This window comes from Galleria mellonella, unplaced genomic scaffold (assembly GCF_026898425.1).
Source record: "Galleria mellonella isolate WM207_F2 unplaced genomic scaffold, CSIRO_AGI_GalMel_v1 utg200, whole genome shotgun sequence".
NCBI lineage: Eukaryota > Metazoa > Arthropoda > Insecta > Lepidoptera > Pyralidae > Galleria > Galleria mellonella.
This window is the reverse complement of record NW_026442034.1, coordinates 5,725-23,270: the sequence shown is the minus strand read 5'-3', so window position 1 is coordinate 23,270 and position 17,546 is coordinate 5,725. Positions and strand designations below refer to the sequence as shown.

The 17,546-nt window shown below is 38.6% G+C and overlaps 1 protein-coding gene across 3 annotated transcripts; it reads right to left on the bottom strand.

Moving 5' to 3' along the window:
- Positions 1-9,686: 9,686 nt before the first annotated feature.
- On the bottom strand, positions 9,687-16,569 carry LOC113517797 (odorant receptor Or1). Of its 3 annotated transcripts, none has more exons than XM_052894261.1 (10): positions 16,449-16,569; positions 16,038-16,218; positions 15,133-15,262; positions 14,474-14,681; positions 13,818-13,940; positions 13,576-13,701; positions 13,374-13,473; positions 12,757-12,861; positions 12,014-12,215; positions 9,687-11,415 (listed from the first exon to the last, which is right to left on the bottom strand). In XM_052894261.1, exons 1-9 carry the CDS (start codon positions 16,508-16,510, stop codon positions 12,027-12,029), a joined length of 1,224 nt encoding a protein of 407 aa, XP_052750221.1. In that variant the 5' UTR covers positions 16,511-16,569; the 3' UTR covers positions 9,687-11,415; positions 12,014-12,026. The 3 variants fall into 3 exon arrangements, with proteins under 3 accessions (XP_052750221.1, XP_052750220.1, XP_052750222.1); XM_052894260.1 differs by having other exon boundaries at positions 12,014-12,169; XM_052894262.1 differs by lacking the exon at positions 12,014-12,215.
- Positions 16,570-17,546: the final 977 nt, after the last annotated feature.

The window sequence follows — 17,546 nt, the reverse complement described above, 5'->3', positions numbered from 1 at the left end:
GGTGCGCGGGGTGCGCGGCCGGGACGCGGCGCGGCCGAGCTCGGCATATAAATTGCCACCAGTTGGGGAAATTCCTGTACCTTTTTCCTCGTTGCGGCAGTTGTTTAACTCTCCAAATTAATTCCCTAGATCGCTGATCACTATACGCGTGAACCGGGAGACTCGGCTCGGCTCGACTCGAGTGCCAATGAGTGTACGTTGCTACACGTCACCTGTTTCTGCCTAACGTATACTAACACGTTACCCAAACACACGCCACCTCTGATAAGGCTACGTTTTTCGGTATAATCCGAAAACATTTAGCAAGACGAATTTATTTTTAAACTCACTTTAGAAATTATCAAAATTTTTGTTTATTTCTTTATTTTTGTGTGTGTTACACGCAAGTTTATGAGATTTTCTTACTAATTCTGTGTAAACCCATTTCGATAATTACTTTAGGTGTTATATTATTTGTATTAATTAGAATAAAATCCAACCTACATAGCTTTATTGAAATTTTACACATATTTATATAATTAGTTACTACGTATAGCTTGCAGCAGCGTCGCTAAGGCTACTTACAAAATTAATATTTGTTTACATATTCATAGTAATAACTAAATTATTCAAGTGTCTCTGATGCAAATTATAACGAATGGTAAATAGATGGAAATTTAGGTAAACACTTGTCAAAGCTGACACCGACAGATATAAACGACACTGTCTTTGTTTATTCTCGTGGAAATAATCAAGCATTCAATTAAATAACTAGCGGAACTTCTTAGTAGAAAGTGGATAGAAGATAACAAGGCGTACCAACCATAACGACTGTCTAGTGTCTGTCTCAACAAAGTAGTTACGCATCTCTTTAAATTCTTTCTAGTTTTATTTCACTTGCGCCGCTGAACTGGACTTTGTTCCACTTCATCATTAGGCACGTATTCTTCAAGTTATCATATTTTAACAAAAATTGCTCTCAAGAGCCATATACCTCCATCGACTCCCTGCAACATACTTGAGGTTGTAACTTCAGTTGATGATACCACCACTATGTTCACACACACAAACATAGGTCTCCTCCATATTGCGCCACAAAGTACGATCCTGCAACACTTATACTCAGGGACTCCTTACTACACTCCTGACATCATCATCTCGCGGGGATCTCCATCTTCATCTGCGCTACACACTGCGCTCACCTGCCGTACAAGAATCGATCTTTCTTCCCCATCGGTTATTGGTAACTCGACTTCATTATTACTAACACATTTTATTCAACATTTATAACAAAATCATTACGTAATTACCCTTCGCTTGTCGAGTCGTTTGTGAGTGACACCATTTCACCATCAATGTTAGTGCATGCATAATTGTTCGTGAGTTTGCCTGTAGTACTGGCACGGCTTGGGACAGGTCGTAGACGTCTACAACGTCTACAGGCTGAACGTCAACATGTTTACAATTCAAAAAAATATTTAGTGCTACTTTGGCAGTCGAAGTATTCTCGTAGCAGATGCTACGGAAATGTGCTACGCACGCTACACATGGATAGCGAAGCGTATTCAATGTAGCGCAGAATGCTACACATAATTATTTATAAATGTAATACGTTACGTCGTAGTGCATCGTAGCGTAGTATAGTAAAATTATAATATAACAGTACGCCATGTACCCTTTGCCCTTTTTCTCAGTGTACTCTATCCAAATGTTGTCTGGAAAAGATTGCTTAGCGATAAGACTGCCTTTTGTGTTCGTTGACGCTCTCCCACATAAAAAAACATATACCGTTTTCTATTATCGTGTATGATTAAGCAATTTAGGCGTCAAAAGACAACATTCAAACTCACTTTGAAATATGTAACATAAGTAAGAACGATATAATAAAATAATTATTACACTTTGAAATCTTGGCAAACATTTGAATGCTTCGCTTACTTTCACTGAGGTGTTTATCAAACTCCTCTCGTACTCAGTGTCAGTGGCCACTAGTGCTGAATCGTCGTGGGCCTGATTCATACTCGTACTAACATGTAATCTTGACTGCTGCACTAAGAATATTATTGAACAAATAACACAGTACGTGCTGTTTAAGAGGAAAATAAAATTATTATTATTATTCATCCTCCTGTCCTTATCCCCATTATTTCGAGTCGGCCCAATATGGTTTTATTCATATTACACAAAGCTTCGGCCTTGTTTCGGCTTTTGTTTTTATGACCGGCCATCTGTATGACGTCAACTCTTCTCGACTATAATATTTGTATTTTTTTTTTTTTTTAATTCAACAATAAGAAAAAACATAGCAAACTAACACCCGACAGAAGCACAGTCGTCTAGAGTTCTAGGCCTCAGGGAGAGAACCCGGCGTATCTAAGAACACCGCTTTCTACATCTTTCCTGGATGAGTGCTGCCTCGCGCCCGGCCCTCTGTGGTGTTGTTGATATTATAATTTGTTACACATATTTTTGAATCCTCCCGACTTACCGTCGGCCGGTGCATGTTCCCGTGTGCTCCTGAATAATATTGGTGGATGTTCAGTAATAGCCCGGAATGTATCAAGGGCCGGCCGCGCGGCGCGTCGCGTCGTGCCGAGCGGCGCCCGCGCTACCGACGCGCCCTAATTTTTTGTGCATAATTAAATCGGCAAGGGTTCGACGGGCTCATTCATTTTTAAATTCGTAAAAGCATTTCAATGGAGCGTGTGCCAGATACGTCGCCTTTGAAGTGGGGTATCAGTTTTCGCCGGATTTAGATTTCGCCTTTGTGCGTATGTCATCACTCGAGAGAACACTCCGCTCTCGACAAATGGGAGTGGACACTTTTTAATTTTATATTGTAATATATTTTTTATTTATTTTCACATAAAAAATACAATTAAAGTAACAGCATATGTGCGCGAGTGGCGTGTGTGTAATTGTGTGATTGTGTATGTATGTGTGTGTGCGTATGTGAAATCGATGTTTTTTTAGAAATAAAATGTTAAATTATCATAATAACAATTGTGATATACGTAGCAAAAGGGTCATGGTCGGACAGCACGTGATGCGACTGCTGGCCGCAGTCATTAGTCCCGTGTCCCGTGTCCCGTGTTCCGGGTGCCGGGCCCCGTGTCCGGGCTCCGGACAGGCGGACAGCGTCCGACAGCGACGCGACACGCCGCCTCCGTCAGGCGCCGTCACACCGCCGCCGAGACGAGGGTCCAACTCCTGCTCTCGCTGCCCTCCCTAATTAAATCACGCCCGTGCGTCGCTTAGAAAGTTGACAGTCTCCATTTAAGTCTCTGCGACGACTCAACTAATTGGATATATTATAAGTTCTGAAATATTAATATTAAATAAAACGACAGGCGCCACAACACAGATGATGTTACTTTTCCATTGTTTCATTTGTATCAATTACGGGCGATGGTTAACGATCCATCAAATGAGATGCCAGCTTTTTGGGCATGAAAATCAACGTCAATCGTGACATAGACTACTGTGAATAACCTCTGAATATACAATAATAGCCGTGTAGGTAGGTCCTGGCATAGAATAGGCCACGTCATCCTTTTACGTGAGTGTCGTAAGAGGCGACTAAGGGAGTTTATCGTAGTGGTATGGGCAGCAGCATCCTTCTCAAAACATCTCCAAAGCCTAGCTGTCAATCCGCCTGTCAAAACCCCCAACGGGGAGGCTTATGTTCAGCAGTGGACAATAAATAGCTGATACAACAACAACTATAACACAATCTAATCCTTTCTAAGCAAACGCATACACCAAATACTACGTACTACACGTCGCACTGAAGGGCGATACGGTAAGTTTTACGTTTAGGCCAAGTTACAAGTCAAGTGCACATTGAAATAAACAAACGTGCACTGTCTACCAGTCCCCTTCCCTCGATGAATAATTCGTGTACACGGGCACACTAAATCAAGTCGGCTATCGACGTTATTTATACAGCACTTACCTAGTTAGTAAATTATTAAGCTTATTTCAATCTTTGTCTATTTCGTATTTTGATACAATATTGCAACATTAATAGATATTTAAATTCATCTTCATTCCAATATTTTGTTAGTAAAATAAATTGAAATAACATTGCATATAATACTTATTGACTTGTGAATAATAGTGACTTGAACAACACTATTAACACAAAGAATAATTTTGTCTAAACTCACGCAGGCTAATTTGCAAAGCTAATGCTTAATAAAGAACTTTCCAATAAGACATATCTTGTTCTAAGATAAAACTGGAAGTAGTAGTGAGGAACTGAGCAGCGATAGTATTAATTACATCCGGAGCTGGAGCCGGGGCCGGGTGAACGCGTCATATTGTCTAGTTTGAATGTCTGCTAATACCGTCGCACGCACTCTCCCTCATAAGTCGTATGCAGGATCTCCTGCATATTTCCTGCGTGCTTTCTATCTATCTACCTGTACAAAGCCGGGGCGGATCGCTGGTTTGTTTATATTTTGACTAAATTGTATTGAAACAAACTATACCACGTGTCAGATCACAATGCAATGAGGACACGGCGACGTCTCAGCCACCAGCGCTGCACGGCCTATTTAAACTGACTGTTATATTTCTACAGTCAATTAGTGAGTATGCAGGAAAATAATTAAGAATACTAAACGTTACATGCTTCAAAGCATGTCGGTAATTACTTCAGTTACAAGCTGCATGGTAACATACAGTAGACTGATCTAAATCCTCCTCTAATTACATATTTAAATTCGGAGAGACATTTGTGCTTAGCAGTGAATGTTGAAAATTCTAACGACTTGATAAATAAATATAGAATCCCTGATAATCTAATAACAATAAACATTATTTGTTTAATTTTTAAGAATTCTTACGACAAACTAAATATATTTGTCGGATAAAGCTATGTTATATCAAATTAGAAATTGTATTTAGCTCGGAGTCTCCTTTATAATCAGTTTGGACTTTCACTTTGGACGTTAATGTAATACGAGGCGCGCTGCCGTCACACCAGCGGACAGCGAGTGCCGCAAGTGGCGTCAAGGTCGGCAGGGGCAGCGCGGACTATTTAGTTGCGAACATACTAATTCGTGCTTATTTAAAAATAGACTTAAATAACTTGAACATTCGACTAAAATTTCCTAAAATAAAAAAAAAAAACAACATGGCACAAACGTTCAGAATCATCCGCAAACGACGTGACGCAGCTTGTGAGAACTTGAATTGGCAACTAATCCAATAAGCAAGTTGATATAAATATAAACTAGCCCCGCTCGCCGCTAGTCGCTCTCCGCTTGCGTTCGCTACCCAGCGACCGACCTACAATCTAATTCACTTTTAAACTCGACTGAGTGTAGAGTAATTCTACTAAATTGAGTTCGGACCAACAAAGAACTCCCGCGAGCCGTTTATTTGCTATTGAGTTATCTCCGGCGCTCGTTTACTGTTTCTCGCTCTTCGTTTGATTGCGCTTATTGTTTTTTGTTGCATAATACGAATACAAATAAAGGATTAGGAAGGCGCTATTCAGGAAAATTGGGAGCTTGAATTTATGTCCAACGTAGATAATATAAATAATAATTTCTACATTGGTGACGTTTTTTTTTTTTTCCAGGCACTTGACCTAAAACTTATAAGTACTCATACAGTAACTGGGCAGGCTGATGTGTTGCATGACATATACTATTTTGACAACAAACTACCTGCTTATATACAAAGATGTTTACAAAAATTATCGCATTGCATTCATTTGAACAATTGAAAGCTCACATAATAATATATATATATATATCTTTTTGGAACGTAACAGATATATAAGCAATTAATATTAGATTAATTATTCACAGTTTATAAACTCAGGAGACTTCCTACGTGAACTACGATAAAAAGTACGTCATGTAAGTATTAAAATAGTATATTTGGTTATAAGTGCCTTTTATATGTTGGTAGTGCTTGTACGAGTACGTACAGGGGCGGCGACGGCGACGGCGGCGAGGCGGCGGCCACCGCCGGCGGGCTCATAAAAACCTAATCTTTATATTTTGTACGCAGAGTTATGGTGTCAACGGAGCGCCGTACGCCAACATCATCAGGCGCGGATTATTCGCCTCGCGCACTAAGAGGCTTACGTGAAATTTATGTTTGTTATTTTAATAGCGAGTGAGCGTGCAGTCCCCGGACGGCGGGTGCTCGAGCTCGCTTCTTGGCCTGCGGTCCGCTACCGCTATTGACTTGACACCAAGGTATATTAAAATAATATTTTATGTATCTTATCAGCCGTTAATTATCCACTGCAGAATATAGCCTCCCCCATAAGAGGGGTTTTGTCAGTAGTTGCCACGATTAGCAGGCTTGTTGACAACCGCAGTTTGGTATTTAGTGAATTTTTGAAGTGGGACGCCGCTGCCCATCCCTCGACGCTAAGCTCCCTTTGTCGCCTCTTACGACTCTCGCGGGATAAATGGAGTTACATAATACTGTTATGCATTAAATCAAGTAATTACATAATGTATTTACTAATATGGAGATGTGCTCCAGCAACATCGAATGCTTTTCCGCTACAGCGAACAATAATGTGGAAGCGCGCGTTCACGTCATGTCTAACGTTCTATGGTATAACAGCATCTATTTTTGAAATAACATCGACATATGAAGTGTTTTAGAAAAATTTTACGCGTAATATTATAGTAAGTATTCCTTGACAGGAATCATATTTCAACATTTTAAAAGTTATGCGAAAATAGAACTAACTCGACGTCATTCGAAAAAAGTTGCTTGATAAAAAAAATCTTATATCTTTCTCGAATCCAAATTGGGACTCGGTCGGATTAATATTATTATTTATTAAAATAATATGCTAGCTAGGACAAAGTTGCGAGTGATTCGCAACATCGCGTAACCAGGATATATTGATTGACCGGAATAAACAGCAACCTACGTTCTTCTGTATAACAAAGTTCACAACGATTGGTTGAGCCGTTAACGCGTCAAGAAGTAAAAAACAAATAAATTTACTATCAAATGTATTAATACAAATATTAGGTAGGATTACCTTAAGATACCAAAAACAATCTCAATTTCAGTCTTGAATATGAGAATTCTACATTTTATTTTATTTATTTATTTACACTTTATTGCACCGAGTAAAAAGAGAAATAACAAATACAGTAAATATTAATGAGAAGTGATACAAAAGGCGGCCTTATCGCTAAGCAATCTCTTCCAGACAACCTTTGGGTAGAGGACATTGAGAAAAAGACAAAGAGTAGGACATTAAATATACTTATACACAATCATTTAATTTTGTCGAGACCCCGAGTAGCATGCTATCATAATATGTTGCAGCACTGTCTCTAAACTTCATTGCGAATAAAACTAGTTGTAATTTAAACTGTTGATAATAAAACGAACTAGGGCACGCTGAACGGAAAGTTGCCACCGGTCGAGCGCTGTCGAGAGTAGTGCGGTGCTCGGCTCGCGCGCTGCACTTGGCCGCACGCTGACCAAACATTTGGTTATTTGTATCATTCTCAGTAACAACGTGACCGTGTGTCACTAATGCCGACTCTCCGTCCCCAACTCATGGCACTGACTCGGAAATAGTGCTCTAAAAGTAAACGAAATAAAATAAATGTATTCTTCAATATCAGGCTGATGTGCCGTAGGAGAGGGGTGAGGGGTGAGGGGGGTTCCGAGCAGAGCTCGCTGCGAATCTTTATAGTTAATTCCTGGTTAATTCGTCACGATGGACTAATTGACCTGAATGTCTTTACAATTAGGCCAGCGTACACCAATAGCGCAAGCAGGGTTAATGTTTAATTTATATTCACACAAATCAACCGCAAAACACTGTCAGTACGTTTGTTACAGGAATCTATGAGGTCAGAGACTAAAAAACAGATACAATTTCTAAAACTGATTATTTTGGTGCCTATTGATTTTTTTTTTTTTTTTTTTAATAGGTGATAATGGAATGGTCACTTCACCCGCGCCACCGGTATACACTGGCGGAGCATCAGCGAAGGACGATTTTTTTTTTTAGGGTGAACTACGTGAAAGTCGACCTAACAGGGCATATTGCTATCAATGGGACTGTCAAACTCCATTAACAATCCCTTTTCCCCCAAGATGTACCATACCGTCTGCACGCACATATACGTACATTTGTTATGTGCGTGGTCATGGTAGTCCACCAGGAACCGAGCTGGCCGACAGTCGGCAGCCAGACCAGTCAGCTACACCGACAAGTCATCCTTCAACATTTAATTAAAAGGGCAATCGAATCGACTGCCGTGAAATTTGAACTCCACTCAAACTGTTTATTAGAAAATGGCAAATACTTTAGGAACAATGAGCCCGCGCCGAATCTTAATTAAAGCATCCATTACAATGCGATTTATTAAGTGCTCGTACACGGCTCCGTCTTCACGATTTTTTGTATATTATTATATTTACATAATAATATACAAAATGACATTTTGTTGAAGATACATCAATCGAATGAACAACTTACACTTGTCCAACTGCGGACCCGAGTGCCGTGTCATTCAGTAGTAACTAAAGAAAAAATAACTTTAAATTGACTTTTACTATTTGATGTAATATTAATTATAATTAAGGCTCTTGTAACACGTTACGATGGCGTACATCGTCACAAGCAAAGCTCTACACTCTTGTCCGTATATTTCATTGAAATTTGGAAAATGTTGTTAGAAATGTCCGGATAGTATTAGTCATGCTGAAGCTGCAGGTGTATTATGAACACAGCGGAACACTATTGAGACTGATTCGGTTACGTTCTTAAACCGAGGTTCTATTGATTGTTTGTGCGTATTTAAATAACATTACAATGTATATAGATAGCTATACGTACGTACTAACTACCCACAACTATATCTGACCTCTGAACCAAATTATTGGTTTTAACACTTAGCAACATTTCGTAACAAAATTATAATAATAATTCATGATGAGGGTTAAATGTCCTTTATGTGTTGCGTGGTCGGTCACATGGTATTTGAAATATTTTGTAACATTTCACAAGTAATTTAGCAGCGCGGGTTAACATGTGTGTGCGGGGCTCGGTGGGCTCCGGGCGGCGGGCGCGGAGGGGGGTACGTGTGTGCGTGTGGTGCGGGGCGCGGGTCACTAACTACATTCCACGTGACCCTCATCACTCCACACAAATGTAATTTGCCAGCGGCCACCCGCACACCACCGCCGGCACCTCCATTTCGCGGCTCCTGCAGTACAGCCACCAGCCGCCAGCCGCCAGCCGTCAGCCGCCAACCGCCAACGACCACCACAACGTGCTCTTCTCACCTACACTACGCGTCCATTAGTAACAGCTGGACGCGCCATGACAGTTGGGAAAATGTTTAGTTTCACCGGCAGAACACTTCGTTAAAAGGATGCTAATGTTTTCTATTTCATCGGGTTACGCTAGAGACGTAACTGTGTGATGCTGCCTCGTAAGAGAGCTAAACTAAAAGGTAATATTACAATGTTCAATGGTTTATTCGAATCTACCTTGTATTTCGTATAGTGGCTGGTGAGTGCCAGTGTGTGCGCAGAAGAATGAAGGCGGAGAGGTAAGTGGCTCCAAGACCGAAGAGGTGACTCGATCCAATTAGCGATCGAGAGCGAGCTCATCCTGCGCGCTCGCTTTGTGAATAGTCGCACGCTAACTAGCCGCGCCCGCCCGCGCCCCGCGCCCCGCGCCCCGTGCCCTGCGCCCCGCGCCCCGCGCACCGCTGCAGCGTGCAGCGGCCTAATAAGATGCCTCTCGATGTCAAGTGAACTATTGGCTTACACTAGCTCCACTAGCACCACTCACCATTATCAACGAAATCCGTACTTTGTTTTTATATCTACCCTCGGGCGTAATTAGCTAGACTTGTTAATTTTTTTTTTTAATTTCTTTTACTGCAACATTCGTTAGGTACCAATATAATAAAGGTAGGAATAATACTCAATTCTATTTTATAATAATAGGTACTGTGCTTTTACTATCTACACGTCAAGACTTTTATGAGACAGTAGAGAGAACCCAGTGTCCGCAATCCTACTTCAATAAAAGTGATCATACAGATACAAGGAGACAATATTTAATTTTTGATAAGATTCGGGGGTTAAGAATTTACGAAAAACTTTCACAAAAATAATAAACGAATCATTCAGAACTTTTTTATTGCAATCTTATACAACATTATACGAGTACAATGCGAGTTCTTAATCGATATTTAAACGATTCGAAGGACGAGCCTTAAACAGCGGCGAAAACAAAAACATTGAATGTACTTAAATATAAGAGGCGCGTGTCGGCGTCGGAGCGCCGACCGCGGCCGCCGCGCCGCATCCACACCGGCGGCGAGGCGCGCCGCTCAACTGTTCCCGGGCGAAATTGAATGAAATGCAAATGAATGAAAATGATATTCGTAATAAATTCAAATGAAGGCGGCTCGCTTTAAATTCAATTTTTGTTAGCAGCTCTCGTTATTAGCATGAGAGCGGCGCGGCACGGCGCGGCGTCCGTCACGATGTCTCAAGGATTCGATTTTAATACTTCTCATTGTAGTGCCAAGTTAATATAACAACTCACACATATAGATTTTTTTTTATTTTTATTGAAAATATATATTTGTGATTTGATAAAAATTTAATGTAATCATTCGTAATTATCTGAACCAACTCAAACATGAAAGTTATTTTACATGCCTAATTCAAAGTGTTTAGTAACGTAAACGCCATGTTACATGGAGGCTGTTTAATTCTGTAATATCGTCATAGTCATAGAATACTGACGGATCTGACAAAGATTACATATATAGATCCGTCAGTATTCTACGACTATGACGATATCCTTGCTGTATCCTGTGCGACTTCGCACGCCTAAGTCAGTGTATAAAGTATATGTTACGATATAATCTATTCGTGTTCTAAATTTCATTTAAATCAGTGTTTTTTTTTTTTTTTTTTAATAACCCCATAATGTACTCTCTTGGAAAAACCTCAACAGGAAGCTTATTCCATAACCTGAGTATTTTTTTTTCATCATTTAGACTGTAAGGTATGGGGATGAACTCTCTGCCAATGGCGAGCTGTACAACAAAGTTTCTTATTTATAATATTAATATAATTTAACTACTACATAACAATACTCGTTCACTAAATTATTACCTATCCTATATATAATTAAAACCGAGACCAGATAGTACAACTCCTTGAGAGGGCTGTGTAATTGTTAAAGAAGTAAAGTAACATATATTACAATAAATTCAAGATTCTAATGTAAATTGTTGAAGTAAGATGTCTATACATATAATAAGCATACATCATTAAGGTCCACAGTACCGTAAAATAATTATTATGAAATGTATAGGTAGCTACGAGTATTTATAATGTTCTCATTCACTTTGTCTGTCGCAAAACAGCATAAAACGTATAGGATGACTTTATGATCTGAAAAGAAAAAATATATTCAAATAATGTTTTCATCTCAGAACAGAAAAAAAAAATTAATCCATTGTTAAGTTGCTGTGTCCAATAAACGAACTATATATTACTGCTCAAAAAACAAGCGAATTCAGTTGGGAATACACCTGTAGACGAAAATAACGACATATTCGTACATCGGTTAAATTAAAATTCTAAATGTTTCTTCATTCTCCACAGTACTGTATGAACAAACTATTCACTTAAGCAAGTTTATGTATTGTGGAGACAGATGGTTGAACTAGGAAAACCTGTGCTACAGCCACCAGGCCAATCGATACGTTGTAAATGTGACGTGTATACAAAATTATAGATTTTAAGCAACCGCCTCTGAGTAATTCATATCAATAGCAAAATGAACAGTGTAGTTGCAAAAAATCACACGAATTGAGAACTTCGTTCTCGGGAAGAGACGGGAATTAACACGATTATTTATATAAACTGTGACAATTTACCAGAGTTTCTGTTTAATTCCCGTGTCTTTTATGAACCGTGCAACGCGAAAATCTACAAGTTGTTATAGTGTGGACCGTAAAGTGATAGTGCAAGATCGGTACGAGTATACCGTGAGGAATGTTTCAAGCGAGAGCGGTATGATGCGGCCGGCGACGGGGCGCAGCGGCTGCTTGGCGCGCTCCATGAACACGAGCAGCGAGCGCTGGAAGCGCAGCGGCGTGCCCAGCCACTGCATCGCGTACAGCGACTCCACCATGCGGTCGCTCTGCCGCGCGCACACCGCCACCACACGTTAACACTCCACTCCACTTCTACTTCAATGGAACTAGTTACGAGTATAATACACCACACACACGCACGCACACACACACACACACACACACACACACACGCGCGCGCGCGCGCGCACGCGCACGCACATGCACACGCACACACACACACACACAGACTGCAATATCATCATCATCATGTCAGTCGTTAGCTGCCCACTACTAAATGTAGGCCTCCAATAATACGAGTACCTATATAAATATAGTAAATATTTATTGGGCATTTTACACAACGCCATCTAGTCCCAGACTAAGCAGAACTTGTAAGTAGGCATAAGACAACTTATAATTGCTAACAAGTCGTTAAAGAGTGATTAACTCTATCTTTTGTTCAAGTGCAATAAAGATTTTTTTTTCTTATTTCATATATTTATTGCATTGTTCATTACGTGGATATAATTATTCTTCATTTTATGCTTTGGCTCATTTCAAACACACACACATACATACATATGGTCCGCTATTATCAACCACGTATGTAATACTTTTTTTTTATATATATATAAGAATACTGTTAATGGACCTCGACTTTCACTTCGTTCCCGTAGTAGCAAAACAGCAGCAGCTCGATGAAGATGCACATGATGAACAGCGTTATGGAAGCAAACTCGATGCTCAGCACGTTCAGCTGCAAGCACAATACAGCCCTCATATTATTTCACGGGCAGATTACTTCATTTAGGTTTCGAATCCCCAGATAAACTATAAGCATAACTCTGTCCATCGCTCGCTTAGCTACTTTAAATCTGTTGACTAGTATTGTAAATGTCCGCGGTGCGGCATTGTATGTCATGATAAGTAGGTACGAGTACCACTGTATGTACACTTTAGGCCTTGTGCTATTGACGACGAAAATACTTGAAAGTTTTTTTTTTTTTTTTTTTTTTTTTTTTCATCAACCGCACAGCCCAGCTGTATTCGCCTCTTGGCTTCTCCCTCTAAATTGTTCATCCCTGGCTGGAGCGAGCGTTCACACTACTCGTACATGATGCTCAGCTATTATTTTCGCGTCGTATTTGTTGTAATTATAATCTATTCAGTATGTTGTCGTTCAAACAGCAATCTATAATTTCCTACAGAGAAGGCACAACAGAGACTCACTTACGACCTTAACTGGCATATATGTACATATTTACTTACGCTTACAAGCTTATAGGCAGCCATACATAAAGTCCATCCACCAATAGCAAACTGTATCAGTATTACTGTACCAAAAATATCTTGCAATATCTTACTTGTGCTAAAATAAAATTATATTCAACTTTAATAACAGTATTGCTAGCTTTAAATTGATGTATTTTTTTTTTTTTTTTTTTTTTTTTTTTTTTTAAAATAAACGTACCTGGTTATTTTCTTGTAATGCGTTAAGCACTCTATAAATAATTTCCAAAGAACTGCCTCATATTTTTGGTTCGGTTCTTTCTTAACAATAGCACGTGCTCTGTCAGGTAATATCTCTATGTTCATTCTATAAATAATTGAAAGTTAATTATTGTTATTATTTTACTTTATTTATTTATTTTAATTCAAATAACTAATTGAATGATAAGACAATAGGAAAATAATGTGGAACAGGAGACTTACCGCAGTATTTTCAACTGTGTTTGACACTGATAAAGGATGGTCGCTATGAAAGCGTCCATGGTTGTGTTCGCTATGCCTTCCAGCGAAGTCGCGTAATACGAGTACAACAGCACCAGAAGGAACCTGCAATAGCTCTCAACTCAACTCGATCGACAGTGAAATATACATATAGGTGGAAGCAACAACACAAAACTGAGCCACCTCACAATCAATCAATCCCAATTTATAAAACTAAATGCACAAGCTGTTCCATATATTATTTAGCAAACTTTTTATTTTATCCGAGCAGTAAGTACTTTATAATATTCTCAATATCGTGTATAATAGTATATTTTATATATGTGTAAGTATATTTGTTAATTATATATATTTATTAATTTATACATGTAATTTTAGTATGTATGTATATCAATAATTACTAGCACCGCACTCGAGTATTCTGACATTTGCCTATGGTTGACTGGGAGAATCTTTTTTTTTTTTTTTTTTTTTTTTTTTTTTATTTTTTTTTTAACATTAAATCCGCCATGTACACATATATGTACTAATGAATGAACATATAAGATTGTGTTTAAACACTTAATGATTACTGACTTGTATTATAAACTTGTTTGCCACTCATAGGACGCCCTGTTTTTATGTTAAATATTTGTTACCTTATTCTGGAGTGATTGTAATCTATTCCGGCCCAGAAGGGAAAATCTACCGGCCGTCCGTTAGCATATTCCAAGATCGGGAACACGATCCACAGCGTGCAGGTGATGAAGGCGGTGCCGGTGTAGACGCGCACCAGCCGCGCGGCGCGTACGCACGTCGTCGACAGCAGCTGCGCCTGCTTCTCCGACACCTCGTTATACAAACGATCTGGAACATTACCACATTATTGTTATCTACCTTTTAATATACATATACACTTGTACTTCATGCTACTGTATTTTAGTTGAATTATTTATATGTCATTGTTTATTTTATTTTTTTTTTATTTATATATATATATATATATATATATATATTGTGTAATAAAAAGTTAAATAAATAATATACCGCAGTTTTGTTTTAATGATTGTTCGATCATTAAATTCCCTTTGTCGCCTCTTACGACACTCACAGGGAAAGGAAAGGGTGGCCCATTCCATGCCGGGACCACATGGCAACTATTGAACGGGCATTTCACGAGCCCGACAGTTCACGACAGAGTACTCATTATCTACCTAGAACATTCCTGAGATTGTACTTCGATTTATAAGTAATCATGCATTCCGAGTCGATTCAAATAATTGTAAATAAATCAATAAAATAATAATAAACCGCACACCGTCAAGTCCCGTGATCATCTCGTCGATGCGCTCTGCGTCCACATGAAACACTATTTGTTTCGTGATAGATGTCACGTGGCACAGCAACAAGAACATCACCCGCGCCAACTTGTCCATGTCAGTTTGCTCCTGTGCGTGAAGTATGCAGGTGCATTATATACTTGACATCGATATGTAGGCCACCGTGTGCTATCCGGGGGAAAATGGATTATACTACAACCCTAGTACTAATAATATACCCTATCAGGTCAACCTTCTCGCGGTTCCCCTTGGAAACCATAGTGATCGATTCATTGTTGAATTTGTGACGATGGGCTGACTGACCTGCATCATCTTCACTTATCATTCCTCACTGGTGCCCTGCCAGTGTATAACGATAGCGTAGGCGGGGTTACCATTCCATTATCATCCATTAATTAAAAACAAAACCTGTGATATCCAAAATAAGAATCGTCAAATGTAAGTTGAACTCACTCGCCAAGTGACTCTTAAAACGTTTTTTTTTTTTTTTTTTTTTTTTTTTGTTTTCCTTAGATTAAGGAATATTTGAATAAATTGAGTACTCGCCATTGCTTCTAAACATACATCGAAACATCAAGAAAAAAAAAATCAATAAAAATGAGAAAAAAAAACCATATCAATTATTTCTATTGCAAAATGTGTGAGCTAATATATATATATATATTTTTTTTTTTTTTTTTTTTTTTTTTTTTTTTTTTTTTTTTTCCTAAACTTAAAAATGGCTAATGCCTACCCTAAAAAGACGAAGCCAAAAGAAGAAAAAATCAACCTTAACAGTACCTGAACTAGTATACACTCGTATGAATCGAGTGTTGGTAGTGTGATTGCGTGAATGCAATATAACAATATTGTTAACCATCATATTTTATTTGTTTATAATTACCTGATATGCGTAAACGCATTGCTGCAGCAAATACGCAGTCATAAGGGCGAGGGCAAAGTATCGGTACGCGTGATGCAGCCAGCGCAGCAGTGGCGGGTACCCGTCGCCGCCCGCCAGCCGACAGTATCCGCAGCAGCGCAGGAAGCGCAGGTGCAGCGCCACGCAGCTGCCCGCCAAAGACCTGCTCGGCGGAAGCAACAACCAAATATCAGAATTCGTAAGAGTCGGTCAAAACACCTATGTACTCAACTATTAAAACAGCAAAAGAAGCAGCAGTGTTTAAAGTCATCTGTAACTAATTTTAAACATAATGGAACATTACGGCAGTAAAAGTCCCATTTTTTTTTTTTTTTTTTTTTTTTTTTTTTTTTTTTTTTTTTTTATGTCCTAGATATAAAATAAAGTAATTACATAGTTAGAATCTGCTGCCACGAGTGACAACCGATAGGGTATTTGTGAAATAACCAGATCATTACTCATGTATGAATACTACATTGGTCGTTTCAATTATAATGTACACGTAATTATAATGTACCGTGACGGCGATGAAACAGTTGCCTGTTTAAATCTTAATAAGCACCTATTAAGCGAGGCGATTATTAAGTTGTTTCGTATGTACAAGATATTCACGATACATTTGACCTGCCAGAATTCCAGTACTGCGCAGTACAACGTACCTCCATATAACATACTAGCCACCCGCCCCGGCTTCGCACGGGTGCAACATTTGTTTGTGTAAAGTTTAAACTATTCAACATATTTTAGTTAAGTTGGAATTTTCTTTTACGTCTAGTTTAGTGTTTGCATCTAGTTTATGTTCTAATTTTCTTGTTGTTGTTCAATATGCTTGAATATCATTTCAATTAGAAGCACTTATGTATTGTTAACTACCTTAAACAAAAAAAAAAAAAAAAATAACAATAAAATAAAAAAAAAAAAAAACAAATATGGTAAAATTTAATATTTAGCTTACATGGATGATATTTTCACCATATTTTGAAAACAAAGCATAACTTAATAACTACAGACCTAGGACTGTAATTTTTAGGATTTTTGTTAGATAATAGGTCTCACTACCCCCCATTACCCGTTGATCCACTACTTACGGGACACCCTGTATAAAAATCGAATTATGAATGTAATAATAAATCATTATTTATAATAATTAGGCAAAGAGATAAGTTTAGAGAGAAATGGCGTCTCAGAATTGGCCCCGACGACAAATATGAGTATTAGTAACAGTTATAAACAATATGTAACATCTGATTTATAAATCACTAGTACGTACTAATTACAAGCCGAGAAAGGGCCGGCTCTTGAATAATTGATCGATGGGAGTGACTTAGAAAATGTTCTAGTACTATAATTAAACCCTATATCTCGGTGTCTGTTTGCATTGAGATATGTATTTGATTTACGGCTGTTTTGCTAATATATATATATATATATATATATATATATATATATATATATATATATATATATATTTCTCTTCGTTTCCATCGTCTT

Bases quoted from the DNA above. Each gene is read 5' to 3' on its own strand.
- LOC113517797 (XM_052894260.1), bottom strand. From the start codon at position 16,510: ATGATCTGGTTATTTCACAAATACCCTATCGGTTGTCACTCGTGGCAG. The intron at 13,702-13,817 runs GTAAGTCTCCTG...AATTATTTATAG, and splicing joins ACACAGTTGAAAATACTGCG to AATGAACATAGAGATATTAC. The intron at 13,474-13,575 runs GTACGTTTATTT...ATTTTATTTTAG, and splicing joins CATTACAAGAAAATAACCAG to CACAAGTAAGATATTGCAAG.